The sequence below is a fragment of the Carcharodon carcharias genome (genome assembly GCF_017639515.1).
Source record: "Carcharodon carcharias isolate sCarCar2 chromosome 32 unlocalized genomic scaffold, sCarCar2.pri SUPER_32_unloc_2, whole genome shotgun sequence".
Taxonomy (NCBI): domain Eukaryota; kingdom Metazoa; phylum Chordata; class Chondrichthyes; order Lamniformes; family Lamnidae; genus Carcharodon; species Carcharodon carcharias.
In genome coordinates, this window is record NW_024470686.1 from 137,347 (window position 1) to 158,138 (window position 20,792).

The 20,792-nt window shown below is 49.9% G+C and overlaps 1 protein-coding gene across 1 annotated transcript in view; it reads right to left on the reverse strand.

Moving 5' to 3' along the window:
- The window catches only part of LOC121274141 (talin-2), a 402,472-nt gene that overhangs the window by 85,464 nt on the left and 296,216 nt on the right, over positions 1-20,792 (reverse strand). Inside the window, exons 26-28 of the mRNA XM_041181315.1 lie at positions 19,202-19,336; positions 18,928-19,056; positions 15,706-15,808 (exon numbers count right to left, since the gene is read on the reverse strand). Coding sequence (XP_041037249.1) covers positions 15,706-15,808; positions 18,928-19,056; positions 19,202-19,336 — 367 coding nt within the window. The remainder of the gene's footprint in view (positions 1-15,705; positions 15,809-18,927; positions 19,057-19,201; positions 19,337-20,792) is intronic.

The following is a 20,792-nucleotide window of genomic DNA, read 5'->3' on the forward strand; positions in this document are numbered from 1 at the left end:
TCTGGTGGAGATCCATGAGGGTATGCATGTCATGGTCTCCATTATGGAGTGTGAGCACTGCATTGACCCTCATGGCCGAGCGAGCGGTGACTCTCATGGAGAGGCAGCTCTGGGGACAGAATCAGGGGTTCCTGGGGCTGCGATCGGGCCTGCAGCCCTCACACAGGCACTGGCCTCAGGTGGTCACAGCCAGTGTGGGTGGTGGATGAGGCACCCAGCATCCCAGGTAGATGCCCATCCATCAAGGGTGAGCAGGGAGGCCCAGAGCGACCTCATGTTGGTGCACAAGCTGCTTGTTGTCTCTGCGGTTACTCTCACGGTGCTCTGGATAAAAAGTGAACATATGAATTCGGGCAGGAGTAGGCCATTCGGCCCCTTGAACCTGCAAACCAGCGGCAACTTCAGGTGATGACGAGACACGTTTGGAGTTGTGAATCTCTAGAACTTGTTGCTTGATTTACTCAGCTCCACAATTTGCTTTTTGCCTTTGTATCTCACCCTCAGCTTCCTCATTATTATTGCAAGTCCACTGGATTTGCATGTTAATTATCAATTAAATTTGCTGCAGAAAGTTAGGGATGGTAATTAACTGTACCCACTGTGTACCCACCTGTACAGGGCCCATTACACTGAACTGTACCCACCTGTACAGAGCCCATTACACTGAACTGTACCCACCTGTAGAGGGCCCATTACACTGAACTGTACCCACCTGTACAGAGCCCATTACACTGAACTGTACCCACCTGTACAGGGCCCATTACACTGAACTGTACCCACCTGTACAGGGCCCATTACACTGAACTGTACCCACCTGTACAGGGCCCATTACACTGAACTGTACCCACCTGTACAGAGCCCATTACAATGAACTGTACCCACCTCTACAGGGCCCATTACACTGAACTGTACCCACCTGTACAGGACCCATTACACTGAACTGTACCCACCTGTACAGAGCCCATTACACTGAGCTGTACCCACCTGTACAGGGTCCATTACACTGAACTGTACCCACCTGTACAGGGCCCATTACACTGAACTGTACCCACCTGTACAGGGCCCATTACACTGAACTGTACCCACCTGTACAGTGCCCATTACACTGAACTGTACCCACCTGTACAGTGCCCATTACACTGAGCTGTACTCACCTGTACAGTGCCCATTACACTGAACTGTACCCACCTGTACAGTGCCCATTACACTGAGCTGTACCCACCTGTACAGTGCCCATTACACTGAGCTGTACCCACCTGTACAGGGCCCATTACACTGAACTGTACCCACCTGTACAGGGCCCATTACACTGAACTGTACCCACCTGTACAGAGCCCATTACACTGAACAGTACCCACCTGTACAGGGCCCATTACACTGAACTGTACTCACCTGTACAATGCCCATTACACTGAACTGTACCCACCTGTACAGAGCCCATTACACTGAGCTGTACCCACCTGTACAGTGCCCATTACACTGAACTGTACACACCTGTACAGGGCCCATTACACTGAACTGTACCCACCTGTACAGAGCCCAATACACTGAACTGTACCCACCTGTACAGGGCCCATTACACTGAGCTGTACTCACCTGTACAGTGCCCATTACACTGAACTGTACCCACCTGTACAGTGCCCATTACACTGAGCTGTACCCACCTGTACAGTGCCCATTACACTGAGCTGTACCCACCTGTACAGGGCCCATTACACTGAACTGTACCCACCTGTACAGGGCCCATTACACTGAGCTGTACCCACCTGTACAGTGCCCATTACACTGAACTGTACCCACCTGTACAGGGCCCATTACACTGAACTGTACCCACCTGTACAGAGCCCAATACACTGAACTGTACCCACCTGTACAGGGCCCATTACACTGAACTGTACCCACTTGTACAGGGCCCATTACACTGAACTGTACCCACCTGTACAGAGCCCATTAAACTGAGCTGTACCCACCTGTACAGGGCCCATTAAACTGAACTGTACCCACCTGTACAGGGCCCATTACACTGAACTGTACCCACCTGTACAGGGCCCATTACACTGAGCAGTACCCACCTGTACAGGGCCCATTACACTGAACTGTACCCACCTGTACAGAGCCCATTACACTGAGCTGTACACACCTGTACAGAGCCCATTACACTGAGCTGTACCCACCTGTACAGTGCCCATTACACTGAGCTGTACCCACCTGTACAGTGCCCATTACACTGAACTGTACCCACCTGTACAGGGCCCATTACACTGAGCTGTACCCACCTGTACAGTGTTCTTTACACTGAACAGTACCCACCTGTACAGTGCCCATTACACTAAACTGTATCCACCTGTACAGAGCCCATTACACTGAACTGTACCCACCTGTACAGAGCCCATTACACTGAACTATACCCACCTGTACAGGGCCCATTACACTGAACTGTACCCACCTGTACAGGGCCCATTACACTGAACTGTACCCACCTGTACAGAGCCCATTACACTGAACTGTACCCACCTGTACAGGGCCCATTACACTGAACTGTACCCACCTGTACAGGGCCCATTACACTGAACTGTACCCACCTGTACAGGGCCCATTACACTGAACTGTACCCACCAGTACAGGGCCCATTACACTGAACTGTACCCACCTGTACAGTGCCCATTACACTGAACTGTACCCACCTGTACAGAGCCAATTACACTGAACTGTACCCACCTGTACAGGGCCCATTACACTGAACTGTACCCACCTGTACAGGGCCCATTACACTGAACTGTACCCACCTGTACAGTGTCCATTACACTGAGCTGTACCCACCTGTACAGGGCCCATTAAACTGAACTGTACCCACCTGTACAGAGCCCATTACACTGAACTGTACCCACCTGTACAGAGCCCATTACACTGAGCTGTACCCACCTGTACAGGGCCCATTATACTGAACTGTACCCACCTATACAGAGCCCATTACACTGAACTGTACCCATCTGTACAGAGCCCATTACACTGAGCTGTACCCACCTGTACAGAGCCCATTACACTGAACTGTACCCACCTGTACAGGGCCCATTACACTGAACTGTAACCACCTGTACAGTGCCCATTACACTGAACTGTACCCACCTGTACAGAGCCGATTACACTGAACTGTACCCACCTGTACAGGGCCCATTATACTGAACTGTACCCACCTGTACAGCGCCCATTACACTGAACTGTACCCACCTGTACAGGGCCCATTACACTGAGCTGTACCCACCTGTACAGAGCCCATTACACTGAACTGTACCCACCTGTACAGAGCCCATTACACTGAACTGTACCCACCTGTACAGGGTCCATTACACTGAGCTGTACCCACCTGTACAGAGCCCATTACACTGAGCTGTACCCACCTGTACAGGGCCCATTACACTGAACTGTACCCACCTGTACAGGGTCTATTACACTGAGCTGTACCCACCTGTACAGGGTCCATTACACTGAACTGTACCCACCTGTAAGGGCCCATTACACTGAACTGTACCCACCTGCACAGGGCACATTACACTGAGCTGTACAGACCTGTACAGGGCCCATTACACTGAGCTGTACCCACCAGTACAGTGCCCATTACACTGAACTGTACCCACCTGTACAGGGTCCATTACACTGAGCTGTACCCACCTGTACAGGGTCCATTACACTGAGCTGTACCCACCTGTACAGTGCCCATTACACAGAACTATACCCACCTGTACAGTGCCCATTAAACTGAACTGTACACACCTGTACAGTGCCCATTACACTGAACTGTACCCACCTGTACAGGGTCCATTACACTGAGCTGTACCCACCTGTACAGTGCCCATTACACTGAGCTGTACCCACCTGTACAGGGCCCATTACACTGAGCTGTACTAACCTGTACAGTGCCCATTACACTGAGCTGTACCAACCTGTACAGAGCCCATTACACTGAGCTGTACCCACCAGTACAGGGCACATTACACTGAACTGTACCCACCTGTACAGTGCCCATTACACTGAACTGTACCCACCTGTACAGTGCCCATTACACTGAACTGTACCAACCTGTACAGGGTCCATTACACTGAACTGTACCCACCTGTACAGAGCCCATTACACTGAACTGTACCCACCTGTACAGGGCCCATTACACTGAGCTGTACCCACCTGTACAGGGCCCATTACACTGAGCTGTACCCACCTGAACAGAGCCCATTACACTGAACTGTACCCACCTGTACAGGGCCCATTACACTGAGCTGTACCCACCTGTACAGGGCCCATTACACTGAGCTGTACCCACCTGTACAGGGCCCATTACACTGAGCTGTACCCAAATGTACAGAGCCCATTACACTGAACTGTACCCACCTATACAGAGCCCATTACACTGAGCTGTACTCACCTGTACAGAGCCCATTACACTGAACTGTACTCACCTGTACAGAGCCCATTACACTGAACTGTACCCAACTGTAGAGGGCCCATTACACTGAACTGTACCCACCTGTACAGTGCCCATTACACTGAACTGTACCCACCTGTACAGTGCCCATTACACTGAACTGTACCCACCTGTACAGGGCCCATTACACTGAACTGTACCCACCTGTACAGAGCCCATTAGACTGAACTGTACTCACCTATACAATGCCCATTACACTGAACTGTACCCATCTGTACAGGGCCCATTACACTGAACTGTACCCACCTGTACAGGGCCCATTACACTGAACTTTACCCACCTGTACAGAGCCCATTACACTGAGCTGTACCCACCTGTACAGGGCCCATTACACTGAACTGTACCCACCTGTACAGGGCCCATTACACTGAACTGTACCCACCTGTACAGGGCCCATTACACTGAGCAGTACCCACCTGTACAGGGCCCATTACACTGAGCTGTACCCACCTGTACAGTGTTCTTTACACTGAACAGTACCCACCTGTACAGTGCCCATTACACTAAACTGTATCCACCTGTACAGAGCCCATTACACTGAACTGTACCCACCTGTACAGGGCCCATTACACTGAACTGTACCCACCTGTACAGGGCCCATTACACTGAACTGTACCCACCTGTACAGAGCCCATTACACTGAACTGTACCCACCTGTACAGAGCCCATTACACTGAACTGTACCCACCTGTACAGGGCCCATTACAGTGAACTGTACCCACCTGTACAGGGCCCATTACACTGAACTGTACCCACCAGTACAGGGCCCATTACACTGAACTGTACCCACCTGTACAGTGCCCATTACACTGAACTGTACCCACCTGTACAGAGCCAATTACACTGAACTGTACCCACCTGTACAGGGCCCATTACACTGAACTGTACCCACCTGTACAGGGCCCATTACACTGAACTGTACCCACCTGTACAGTGTCCATTACACTGAGCTGTACCCACCTGTACAGGGCCCATTAAACTGAACTGTACCCACCTGTACAGAGCCCATTACACTGAACTGTACCCACCTGTACAGAGCCCATTACACTGAGCTGTACCCACCTGTACAGGGCCCATTATACTGAACTGTACCCACCTATACAGAGCCCATTACACTGAACTGTACCCACCTGTACAGAGCCCATTACACTGAGCTGTACCCACCTGTACAGAGCCCATTACACTGAACTGTACCCACCTGTACAGAGCCCATTACACTGAACTGTACCCACCTGTACAGGGCCCATTACACTGAACTGTACCCACCTGTACAGTGCCCATTACACTGAACTGTACCCACCTGTACAGAGCCCATTACACTGAACTGTACCCACCTGTACAGGGCCCATTATACTGAACTGTACCCACCTGTACAGCGCCCATTACACTGAACTGTACCCACCTGTACAGGGCCCATTACACTGAGCTGTACCCACCTGTACAGAGCCCATTACACTGAACTGTACCCACCTGTACAGAGCCCATTACACTGAACTGTACCCACCTGTACAGGGTCCATTACACTGAGCTGTACCCACCTGTACAGAGCCCATTACACTGAGCTGTACCCACCTGTACAGGGCCCATTACACTGAACTGTACCCACCTGTACAGGGTCTATTACACTGAGCTGTACCCACCTGTACAGGGTCCATTACACTGAACTGTACCCACCTGTACAGGGCCCATTACACTGAACTGTACCCACCTGCACAGGGCACATTACACTGAGCTGTACCGACCTGTACAGGGCCCATTACACTGAACTGTACCCACCAGTACAGTGCCCATTACACTGAACTGTACTCACCTGTACAGGGTCCATTACACTGAGCTGTACCCACCTGTACAGGGTCCATTACACTGAGCTGTACCCACCTGTACAGTGCCCATTACACAGAACTATACCCACCTGTACAGTGCCCATTAAACTGAACTGTACACACCTGTACAGTGCCCATTACACTGAACTGTACCCACCTGTACAGGGTCCATTACACTGAGCTGTACCCACCTGTACAGTGCCCATTACACTGAGCTGTACCCACCTGTACAGGGCCCATTACACTGAGCTGTACTAACCTGTACAGTGCCCATTACACTGAGCTGTACCAACCTGTACAGAGCCCATTACACTGAGCTGTACCCACCAGTACAGGGCACATTACACTGAACTGTACCCACCTGTACAGTGCCCATTACACTGAACTGTACCCACCTGTACAGTGCCCATTACACTGAACTGTACCCACCTGTACAGGGCCCATTACACTGAACTGTACCCACCTGTACAGAGCCCATTAGACTGAACTGTACTCACCTATACAATGCCCATTACACTGAACTGTACCCATCTGTACAGGGCCCATTACACTGAACTGTACCCACCTGTACAGTGCCCATTACACTGAGCTGTACCCACCTGTACAGTGCCCATTACACTGAACTGTACCCACCTGTACAGTGCCCATTACACTGAGCTGTACCCACCTGTACAGTGCCCATTACACTGAACTGTCCCCACCTGTAAAAGGTCCATTACACTGAACTGTACCCACCTGTACAGGGCCCATTACACTGAGCTGTACCCACCTGTACAGGGCCAATTACACTGAGCTGTACCCACCTGTACAGGGCCCATTACACTGAGCTGTACCCACCTGTACAGGGTCCATTACACTGAACTGTACCCACCTGTACAGAACCCATTACACTGAACTGTACCCACCTGTACAGTGCCCATTACACTGAACTGTACACACCTGTACAGTGCCCATTACACTGAGCTGTACCCACCTGTACAGTGCCCATTACACTGAACTGTACCCACCTGTACAGGGCCCATTACACCGAGCTGTACCCACCTGTACAGAGCCCATTACACTGAACCATACCCTCCTGTACAGTGCCCATTACACTGAACTGTACCCACCTGTACAAGGTCCATTACACTGAACTGTACCCACCTGTACAGGGCCCATTACACTGAGCTGTACCCACCTGTACAGGGCCAATTACACTGAGCTGTACCCACCTGTACAGGGCCCATTACACTGAGCTGTACCCACCTGTACAGGGTCCATTACACTGAACTGTACCCACCTGTACAAAGCCCATTACACTGAACTGTACCAACCTGTACAGGGCCCATTACACTGAACTGTACCCACCTGTACAGTGCCCATTACACTGAACTGTACCAACCTGTACAGGGTCCATTACACTGAACTGTACCCACCTGTACAGAGCCCATTACACTGAACTGTACCCACCTGTACAGTGCCCATTACACTGAGCTGTACCCACCTGTACAGGACCCATTACACTGAGCTGTACCCACCTGTACAGAGCCCATTACACTGAACTGTACCCACCTGTACAGGGCCCATTACACTGAGCTGTACCCACCTGTACAGTGCCCATTACACTGAGCTGTACCCACCTGTACAGGGCCCATTACACTGAGCTGTACCCACCTGTACAGGGCCCATTACACTGAGCTGTACCCACCTGTACAGTGCCCATTACACTGAACTGTACCCACCTGTACACGGCCCATTACACTGAACTGTACCCACCTGTACAGGGCCCATTACACTGAACTGTACCCCCCTGTGCAGTGCCCATTACACTGAACTGTACCCAACTGTACAGGGTCCATTACACTGAACTGTACGCACCTGTACAGAGCCCATTACACTGAACTGTACCCACCTGTACAGGGTCCATTACACTGAGCTGTACCCACCTGTACAGTGCCCATTACACTGAGCTGTACTCACCTGTACAGGGTCCATTACACTGAGCTGTACCCACCTGCACAGGGTCCATTATACTGAGCTGTACCCACCTGTACAGGGCCCATTACACTGAGCTGTACCCACCTGTACAGGGCCCATTACACTGAACTGTACCCACCTGTACAGAGCCCATTGCACTGAACTGTACCCACCTGTACAGGGCCCATTACACTGAACTGTACCCACCTGTACAGGGTCCATTACACTGAGCTGTACCCACCTGTACAGGGCCCTTTACACTGAGCTGTACCCACCTGTACAGAGCCCATTACACTGAGCTGTACCCACCTGTACAGGGTCCATTACACTGAACTGTACCCACCTGTACAGAGCCCATTAGACTGAACTGTACCCACCTGTACAGAGCCCATTACACTGAACTGTACCCACCTGTACAGAGCCCATTACACTGAGCTGTACCCACCTGTACAGAGCCCATTACACTGAACTGTACCCACCTGTACAGAGCCCATTACACTGAGCTGTACCCACCTGTACAGAGCCCATTACACTGAGCTGTACCCACCTGTACAGGGTCCATTACACTGAACTGTACCCACCTGTACAGAGCCCATTACACTGAGCTGTACCCACCTGTACAGGGTCCATTACACTGAACTGTACCCACCTGTACAGGGTCCATTACACTGAACTGTACCCACATGTACAGAGCCCATTACACTGAACTGTACCCACCTGTACAGAGCCCATTATACTGAGCTGTACCCACCTGTACAGGATCCATTACACTGAACTGTACCCACCTGTATAGAGCCCATTACACTGAACTGTACCCACCTGTACAGGGCCCATTACACTGAGCTGTACCCACCTGTACAGGGTCCATTACACTGAACTGTACCCACCTGTACAGGGCCCATTACACTGAACTGTACCCACCTGTACAGTGCCCATTACACTGAACTGTACCCACCTGTACAGAGCCCATTACACTGAGCTGTACCCACCTGTACAGAGCCCATTACACTGAACTGTACCCACCTGTACAGGGCCCATTACACTGAACTGTACCCACCTGTACAGAGCCCATTACACTTAGCTGTACCCACCTGTACAGAGCCCATTACACTGAACTGTACCCACCTGTACAGAGCCCATTACACTGAGCTGTACCCACCTGTACAGTGCCCATTACACTGAGCTGTACCCACCTGTACAGGGCCCATTACACTGAACTGTACCCACCTGTACAGTGCCCATTACACTGAACTGTACCCACCTGTACAGGGCCCATTACACTGAGCTGTACCCACCTGTACAGAGCCCATGACACTGAGCTGTACCCACCTGTCCAGGGCCCATTACACTGAGCTGTACCCACCTGTACAGGGCCCATTACACTGAGCTGTACCCACCTGTACAGGGCCCATTACACTGAACTATACTCACCTGTACAGTGCCCATTACACTGAACTGTACCCACCTGTACAGTGCCCATTACACTGAACTGTACCCACCTGTACAGTGCCCATTACACTGAACTGTACCCACCTGTACAGGGTCCATTACACTGAGCTGTACCCACCTGTACAGGGCCCATTACACTGAGCTGTACCCACCTGTACAGTGTTCTTTACACTGAACTGTACCCACCTATACAGAGCCCATTACACTGAACTGTACCCACCTGTACAGAGCCCATTACACTGAGCTGTACCCACCTGTACAGAGCCCATTACACTGAACTGTACCCACCTGTACAGAGCCCATTACACTGAACTGTACCCACCTGTACAGGGCCCATTACACTGAACTGTACCCACCTGTACAGTGCCCATTACACTGAACTGTACCCATCTGTACAGAGCCCATTACACTGAACTGTACCCACCTGTACAGGGCCCATTATACTGAACTGTACCCACCTGTACAGCGCCCATTACACTGAACTGTACCCACCTGTACAGGGCCCATTACACTGAGCTGTACCCACCTGTACAGAGCCCATTACACTGAACTGTACCCACCTGTACAGAGCCCATTACACTGAACTGTACCCACCTGTACAGGGTCCATTACACTGAGCTGTACCCACCTGTACAGAGCCCATTACACTGAGCTGTACCCACCTGTACAGGGCCCATTACACTGAACTGTACCCACCTGTACAGGGTCTATTACACTGAGCTGTACCCACCTGTACAGGGTCCATTACACTGAACTGTACCCACCTGTACAGGGCCCATTACACTGAACTGTACCCACCTGCACAGGGCACATTACACTGAGCTGTACCGACCTGTACAGGGCCCATTACACTGAGCTGTACCCACCAGTACAGTGCCCATTACACTGAACTGTACCCACCTGTACAGGGTCCATTACACTGAGCTGTACCCACCTGTACAGGGTCCATTACACTGAGCTGTACCCACCTGTACAGTGCCCATTACACAGAACTATACCCACCTGTACAGTGCCCATTAAACTGAACTGTACACACCTGTACAGTGCCCATTACACTGAACTGTACCCACCTGTACAGGGTCCATTACACTGAGCTGTACCCACCTGTACAGTGCCCATTACACTGAGCTGTACCCACCTGTACAGGGCCCATTACACTGAGCTGTACTAACCTGTACAGTGCCCATTACACTGAGCTGTACCAACCTGTACAGAGCCCATTACACTGAGCTGTACCCACCAGTACAGGGCACATTACACTGAACTGTACCCACCTGTACAGTGCCCATTACACTGAACTGTACCCACCTGTACAGTGCCCATTACACTGAACTGTACCCACCTGTACAGGGCCCATTACACTGAACTGTACCCACCTGTACAGAGCCCATTAGACTGAACTGTACTCACCTATACAATGCCCATTACACTGAACTGTACCCATCTGTACAGGGCCCATTACACTGAACTGTACCCACCTGTACAGTGCCCATTACACTGAGCTGTACCCACCTGTACAGTGCCCATTACACTGAACTGTACCCACCTGTACAGTGCCCATTACACTGAGCTGTACCCACCTGTACAGTGCCCATTACACTGAACTGTCCCCACCTGTAAAAGGTCCATTACACTGAACTGTACCCACCTGTACAGGGCCCATTACACTGAGCTGTACCCACCTGTACAGGGCCAATTACACTGAGCTGTACCCACCTGTACAGGGCCCATTACACTGAGCTGTACCCACCTGTACAGGGTCCATTACACTGAACTGTACCCACCTGTACAGAACCCATTACACTGAACTGTACCCACCTGTACAGTGCCCATTACACTGAACTGTACACACCTGTACAGAGCCCATTACACTGAGCTGTACCCACCTGTACAGTGCCCATTACACTGAACTGTACCCACCTGTACAGGGCCCATTACACCGAGCTGTACCCACCTGTACAGAGCCCATTACACTGAACCATACCCTCCTGTACAGTGCCCATTACACTGAACTGTACCCACCTGTACAAGGTCCATTACACTGAACTGTACCCACCTGTACAGGGCCCATTACACTGAGCTGTACCCACCTGTACAGGGCCAATTACACTCAGCTGTACCCACCTGTACAGGGCCCATTACACTGAGCTGTACCCACCTGTACAGGGTCCATTACACTGAACTGTACCCACCTGTACAAAGCCCATTACACTGAACTGTACCAACCTGTACAGGGCCCATTACACTGAACTGTACCCACCTGTACAGTGCCCATTACACTGAACTGTACCAACCTGTACAGGGTCCATTACACTGAACTGTACCCACCTGTACAGAGCCCATTACACTGAACTGTACCCACCTGTACAGTGCCCATTACACTGAGCTGTACCCACCTGTACAGGGCCCATTACACTGAGCTGTACCCACCTGTACAGAGCCCATTACACTGAACTGTACCCACCTGTACAGGGCCCATTACACTGAGCTGTACCCACCTGTACAGGGCCCATTATACTGAGCTGTACCCACCTGTACAGAGCCCATTACACTGAACTGTACAAACCTGTACAGTGCCCATTACACTGAGCTGTACTCACCTGTACAGAGCCCATTACACTGAACTGTACTCACCTGTACAGAGCCTATTACACTGAACTGTACCCAACTGTACAGGGCCCATTACACTGAACAGTACCCACCTGTACAGTGCCCATTACACTGAACTGTACCCACCTGTACAGTGCCCATTACACTGAACTGTACCCACCTGTACAGGGCCCATTACACTGAGCTGTACCCACCTGTACAGTGCCCATTACACTGAGCTGTACCCACCTGTACAGGGCCCATTACACTGAGCTGTACCCACCTGTACAGGGCCCATTACACTGAGCTGTACCCACCTGTACAGTGCCCATTACACTGAACTGTACCCACCTGTACACGGCCCATTACACTGAACTGTACCCACCTGTACAGGGCCCATTACACTGAACTGTACCCACCTGTACAGTGCCCATTACACTGAACTGTACCCAACTGTACAGGGTCCATTACACTGAACTGTACGCACCTGTACAGAGCCCATTACACTGAACTGTACCCACCTGTACAGGGTCCATTACACTGAGCTGTACCCACCTGTACAGTGCCCATTACACTGAGCTGTACTCACCTGTACAGGGTCCATTACACTGAGCTGTACCCACCTGCACAGGGTCCATTATACTGAGCTGTACCCACCTGTACAGGGCCCATTACACTGAGCTGTACCCACCTGTACAGGGCCCATTACACTGAACTGTACCCACCTGTACAGAGCCCATTACACTGAACTGTACCCACCTGTACAGGGCCCATTACACTGAACTGTACCCACCTGTACAGGGCCCATTACACTGAGCTGTACCCACCTGTACAGGGCCCTTTACACTGAGCTGTACCCACCTGTACAGAGCCCATTACACTGAGCTGTACCCACCTGTACAGGGTCCATTACACTGAACTGTACCCACCTGTACAGAGCCCATTACACTGAACTGTACCCACCTGTACAGAGCCCATTACACTGAACTGTACCCACCTGTACAGAGCCCATTACACTGAGCTGTACCCACCTGTACAGAGCCCATTACACTGAACTGTACCCACCTGTACAGAGCCCATTACACTGAGCTGTACCCACCTGTACAGAGCCCATTACACTGAGCTGTACCCACCTGTACAGGGTCCATTACACTGAACTGTACCCACCTGTACAGAGCCCATTACACTGAGCTGTACCCACCTGTACAGGGTCCATTACACTGAACTGTACCCACCTGTACAGGGTCCATTACACTGAACTGTACCCACATGTACAGAGCCCATTACACTGAACTGTACCCACCTGTACAGAGCCCATTATACTGAGCTGTACCCACCTGTACAGGATCCATTACACTGAACTGTACCCACCTGTATAGAGCCCATTACACTGAACTGTACCCACCTGTACAGGGCCCATTACACTGAGCTGTACCCACCTGTACAGGGTCCATTACACTGAACTGTACCCACCTGTACAGGGCCCATTACACTGAACTGTACCCACCTGTACAGTGCCCATTACACTGAACTGTACCCACCTGTACAGAGCCCATTACACTGAGCTGTACCCACCTGTACAGAGCCCATTACACTGAACTGTACCCACCTGTACAGGGCCCATTACACTGAACTGTACCCACCTGTACAGAGCCCATTACACTTAGCTGTACCCACCTGTACAGAGCCCATTACACTGAACTGTACCCACCTGTACAGAGCCCATTACACTGAGCTGTACCAACCTGTACAGTGCCCATTACACTGAGCTGTACCCACCTGTACAGGGCCCATTACACTGAACTGTACCCACCTGTACAGTGCCCATTACACTGAACTGTACCCACCTGTACAGGGCCCATTACACTGAGCTGTACCCACCTGAACAGAGCCCATGACACTGAGCTGTACCCACCTGTCCAGGGCCCATTACACTGAGCTGTACCCACCTGTACAGGGCCCATTACACTGAGCTGTACCCACCTGTACAGGGTCCATTACACTGAACTGTACTCACCTGTACAGTGCCCATTACACTGAACTGTACCCACCTGTACAGTGCCCATTACACTGAACTGTACCCACCTGTACAGTGCCCATTACACTGAACTGTACCCACCTGTACAGGGTCCATTACACTGAGCTGTACCCACCTGTACAGGGCCCATTACACTGAGCTGTACCCACCTGTACAGTGTTCTTTACACTGAACTGTACCCACCTGTACAGGGCCCATTACACTGAACTGTACCCACCTGTACAGTGCCCATTACACTGAACTGTACCCACCTGTACAGTGCCCATTACACTGAACTGTACCCACCTGTACAGGGCCCATTACACTGAACTGTACCCACCTGTACAGTGTTCTTTACACTGAACTGTACCCACCTGTACAGGGCCCATTACACTGAGCTGTACCCACCTGTACAGGGCCCATTACACTGAACTGTACCCACCTGCACTGGGCCCATTACACTGAGCTGTACCCACCTGTACAGTGCCCATTACACTGAACTGTACCCACCTGTACAGAGCCCATTACACTGAGCTGTACCCACCTGTACAGGGCCCATTACACTGAACTGTACTCACCTGTACAGTGCCCATTACACTGAACTGTACCCACCTGTACAGGGTCCATTACACTGAACTATACCCACCTGTACAGTGCCCATTACACTGAACTGTACGCACCTGTACAGGGCCCATTACACTGAACTTTACCCACCTGTACAGTGCCCATTACACTGCGCTGTACCCACCTGTACAGGGCCCATTACACTGAACTGTACCCACCTGTACAGTGCCCATTACACTGAACTGTACCCACCTGTACAGGGTCCATTACACTGAGCTGTACCCACCTGTACAGAGCCCATTACACTGAGCTGTACCAACCTGTACAGGGCCCATTATACTGAGCTGTACCAACCTGTACAGGGCCCATTACACTGAACTGTACCCACCTGTACAGGGCCCATTACACTGAGCTGCACCCACCTGTACAGAGCCCATTACACTGAACTGTACCAACCTGTACAGGGCCCATTACACTGAGCTGCACCCACCTGTACAGAGCCCATTACACTGAACTGTACCCACTTGTACAGGGCCCATTACACTGAGCTGCACCCACCAGTACAGGGCCCATTACACCGAGCTGTACTCACCTGTACAGTGCCCATTACACTGAACTGTACCCACCTGTACAGTGCCCATTACACTGAGCTGTACCCACCTGTACAAGGCCCATTACACTGAGCTGTACCCACCTGTACAGGGTCCATTACACTGAGCTGTACCCACCAGTACAGGGCCCATTACACCGAGCTGTACTCACCTGTACAGTGCCCATTACACTGAACTGTACCCACCTGTACAGTGCCCATTACACTGAGCTGTACCCACCTGTATAATGTTCATTGCCTTGAGCTGCACAGGTTAGGAGCTGCGCCATTGAAGAGCCAACAGCCTTGGATGTGCTCCCCAGGTCCTGAGCACATTTCTCCAGCTGAAAGGGTAGCAAGACAATCCATTACTGGACAGACCCAACATCGCCAAACCATGCAAACAAGGCCACATTCACTTCTCCCAAAGTTCGTTCCTTCCTTTTGTAAAGGTGATCCAGTTTACTGCTGCTTCTGTCGGGCCTTCACTGGGATGCTATATTCATCCTCAAGATGTGCGAATCACTGACATTCACTGCCCATCCCTCAATGTCCTGAAGTGGAGGCAGGGGTCTACCTTCTTCAACCACTGGTCATGGTTTTATACAACTGAATGGCTCAATTGTCCATCTCACAGCTAAGATTCAAACATTAAGATAAAAGCAAAATACTGCAGATGCTGGAAATCTGAAATAAAAACAGAATTGCTGGTAAAACTCAGCAGGTCTGACAGCCTCTGTGGAGAGAGAGAGACAGAGTTAACGTTTCCAGTCTTTATGACCCTTCTTCAGAACTCAGAGATAAGATTCAAACATATTGTTGTAGGACTGCAGTCCGTATAGGTCAGACTGGGTAAGAATGCCTGTTGTAAATAGGTAAATATGTAAATTATTGTCGTGTTATGACAGTCCAGACAAACGGAGAACTGTAGGCTGTGCCGGGCATAGCAGTTTGAGCTTGATCCTTTCTTCAGTCACGTGTGCACAGATACCTTCCAACAGGGATTATTGGACATCTGACAGGAGCAAGAACCCAAGATGATCTTCCTCTCCCTACCCCATGGCTGTGGAATCAATCTGTAGCATCTCAACCCAACCCTCATAGCCTTCCCAGCCTGAATGACCTCGACACGACACAGTACTCGAACATGGGCGGGCTGAGTATGGTTTCAATAATTAGCCAATTCAGTATTACCCTCAAGCTAATCAGTGACAGAAGCAGAGGGTGTGACTTGGACTGGATTCACCTGCAGAGAAGTGAAGGTACAGGAGTCAAAGAATGTGACCGATGGAAGGGCGATCGCAAAGGACTTCACTCTGGGCAGACAGAAGTGGGAGAAATGGGTTGCCTTGTTTACCACTAGGCAGGCACTCATTGAAATATTGCTGCCAAAGAGGTTCTGAACCTCCCCTCCATTGCTCTAAACAAGGTCTCGAATCTCAGCAAACACTGGTTAGCAACATCACCTCCCACCGCACAAAGATTGTTCAAACATTTCTGTCTAATTAGCTTCTCAAATTGACCGTCAATTGCAGAACTTGCTGTGCCCCCTATGAGGCATCAGCGAGGCCACTTGGGTCCGAGTTCATGGTGGCTGAAGGCGATTGCTTGATACATCTTGTACCACTCAACAACCTCAAACTGCGTTGGTTAAATTTCATAGACAAACAAACTGAGAAGTTTCACCACAAGAGCGATATTGAAAATATCTGGATGGAAAGGGCCGCTTTTGTTCCAATGTTGCTCATGTCAAATGAATGGGATTGTCAGGGAGCAGAGCAAGAGAAATTCAATCCAATAATGAGGTACACATGACACAGTCCATTGACATCAATTTTTGAGATTTGTGGATGGAGACAAGAATATTCTGGGGAATCTGTTTATGGAGTAACCTCTGTCGGATTTTTGGGGCATTTTTGAAAGTAAATGGTGTTGAGTTAATGAGCTCTTACACACCACTCTGTCATGTGACTGAATTGGACTGTAAATAATTCCTGGTTTCGAGGTCAGCTTTGTACTTTGTTAAATACCCTGCCAGCGGTTCACTTATATGGCTGTCTGTTTGAAATGTGATCTCACACACCGGGTCTAGCTGGTGCCTTGGTCTAATTCCCTTAACCCTGGAAGGACCTGCAGACTTGAGACACTCTGAGTTTCTCATTATCCTTGTTTTGTAAATGCATTTAGTTAACGTAACTTAGATTACAACCTTGAGAACATTAAACACACAGACCAACCTGCCGGAGAACGTTAAAAAAACTGTATTTCAGAAATACATAATTCCGATTGGTACGATGGGTGAAGTACAAAACAGGAACATCCATACAACAAGAACCACCTGCATTTATATAGCCCCCGTTGGAGAATACGCTTGGTTTTGCAAGTGGTTGCTTAAAGTCGAGTATCCAAAGAGTGTACATCGGCACTGAACTACTGAAATTCAGCCTGTATAAGAATAGGGCTGATCACACAATATTTACAGTGCAGATGGAGACTATTTGGCTCATCGAGTTTACACTAGACTCGTGGTTAATGTTCAGTCCAATCAAGTTCACCTGGATTTTGATTAATAAATGTCAAACTGACTGTTGTGTGTGTTGTAATGATATAAAGACACCAATCACTCATAAAGGATTGTGCAAACACACTGTGGGGGGTCCACCTACTGACTCTGGGTACATGTGAACAGATATACACCGACAGAAAGCTTGTGGGCATCAGAGCAGTATACCTGTGTTCTGTTCCAGGTCAAAGTGAAACTGAGGCTGGATCACATGACACACTTCCCTTAAAGTGAAAGCATGCTGCTATCCCTTAAAGGCATATTACACCATCGACATCTCACGGGTTGATAACAATCAAAACCGAATAGCAACTTTCATTTTGCAAAAAGGTCCCATGGTGCTTTATAACAACCCCACTGGCTGTCTGACCACTCACAACTCTTTCAAACTTCAGATAATTAACCACATCATCTTTTATTTTGTTCCGTTTTTTTAATACTATGGTACAAGCAGCAATCATTCTTAGCACGGCACCCAAAATAGATGGATACAGTTTTGATGTGTTCTTTCTTTAATGTCTCCTTCCAGACACATTCTAACACAGCCTGTCCTCAATTCAGCACCCACACCTTCCAGCATGGGAACCCAGGAACAAGCATCTCACTCTCCGGCCGGGAACCGGGAGCAAAGGAAGTTGGAGTGAATGATTCAGGGCTAGTCCAGCCAGTTGGTGTCCCAGTGCAGCTGGTGAGATGAAGGTGAACAAATCTCTGCTAACGTTAATCCAGCCCTGCGATACTTCAGGGGTCACTCATTTGCAGTGAACTGACCAGAATGAACAAGCCTGTTTCTTTTTAACTACAATTCGCACTTTGTTCTCAAAATAGATTTCAATGGTGATATGGACACGGTCTCCATTCAAAAAGAGAAGGATGGTTTGAGATGGATGTACATCTTACCGTCTCCCCCGGCAGTGGCTTCAATTGCCCCTCAGCTGCTGCCGTCTTGGCATCTTGCAGCTCATTCCTCAGGGTCTGCACTGACTGCAAGGCAGAGTCGATTTCCATGGGCCCACACGCTTCATGAGCCTGGATTCAAGAGAATCGCAAACTGTTGCTTTCGTTCGTTTTTTTTTTAAGTCTTCTCTTAAGTTACCAAACTGCTCACAGGCACAAAAAAAAATGCAGCCTCAGTCGAAGCTGAGAGAAGGTTGACGTTCCACTTGTTACTGACCTTTTGCACAGACGTTCGGAGTTCAGCCAGGCTTGTGGCAAGGTTCTTGGCGCATTGGCCAAGCTGCATGGCAGCGGCCTGGTCAGTGACAGTGGGCACTGCGGCTTTAGCAGAGGAAACCATCTTACTTCCAGGCTAGAGAAACATAATGGTAAGGTTAAGAAGAAGGACTTGCATTTATATAGCACCTTTCACAACCTCGGGATGTGCCAAAGTGCTTTACAAATAATGAAGCACTTTTGAAGTGTAGTCACCGCTGTGATGTCGGAAACTCTGCAGCCCGTTTTACACAGCAAGCTCCCCCAATGAGCGATGTGGTAGTGGCCAGATCAGCTGTTTTTGGTGATGGTGAGTGAAGGATAAATTGGCTCAGACAAGCCTGCACTTCTTCAAAATAGTGCCATGGGATATTTTACATCCAGCTCAGAGGATTAACAGAGCCTCATGTTTCATCTGAAAGATGGTACCTCTGACAGTGCAGCACTCCCTCAGTACTGACGCTCCCATAGTGTGGCTCTCCCTCAGTCCTGTCCCTCCGACAGTGCAGCACTCCCTCAGTACTGACCCTCCCATAGTGCAGCACTCCCTCAGTACTGTCCCTCCGACAGTGCAGCACTCCCTCATACTGACCCTGCGATAGTGCAGCACACCCTCAGTACTGACCCTCTGACAGTGCGGCTCTCCCTCAGTACTGACCCTCTGACAGTGCAGCACTCCCTCAGCTTGACTAACCGTCTGATAGTGCAGCTCTCCCTCAGTACTGACCCTCTAACAGTGCGGGTCTCCCTGAGTACTGACCCTCTGACAGTGCAGCACTCACTCAGCACTGACCGTCTGATAGTGCAGCTCTCCCTCAGTACTGACCCTCTGACAGTGCGGCACTCCCTCAGTACTGACCGTCTGATAGTGTAGCTCTCCCTCAGTACTGACACTCTGACTGTGCGGCACTCCCTCAGCACTGACCCTCTGACAGTGCAGCTGTCCCTCAGTACTGACCCTCCGACAGTGCAGCACTTCCTCAACACAACACTGCATGTGTCAGCCTGGATTATGAGCTCAAATCTCTGGAGTGGGGCTTGAACCCACAACCTTCTGGCCCAGAGGTGAGAGTGCTCCCCACTGAGCCATGACTGAGATATAAATATACCAGCCTTCAAAATCCAAAACAATACTTTAGCACTTTCTACAGCTACCAACTGAGCTGTGGAATGAATACAGAATCTCAGAAACCTGTCCACAACAGATTTCAGCATTTTCAGAGACATTATAAAAAATTATTTAAACCACAAATACATTTATCCGTTTGATTATGTTTACTGCTGTACAACACCATTAGAATTGGGTTTACTTGCAGAGTGCCATTAATAGTACAATTAGGAAAACTCTGCAATGGAACAAACAGATTGAGGTACCAACATATGTGGATTATTAAAAGCTGGAGAAACAAACATGAAACAATACCTATTAATGTGTTCAGTGACGGTGGTCTGATTTAATGTCTAGCTGTCAAACACATTATGAGAAACAATATATTAGAGGCACAGGGACCAGGGAATACTCTGAGTCAGCATGTCCTGGTAGCTCACATCAA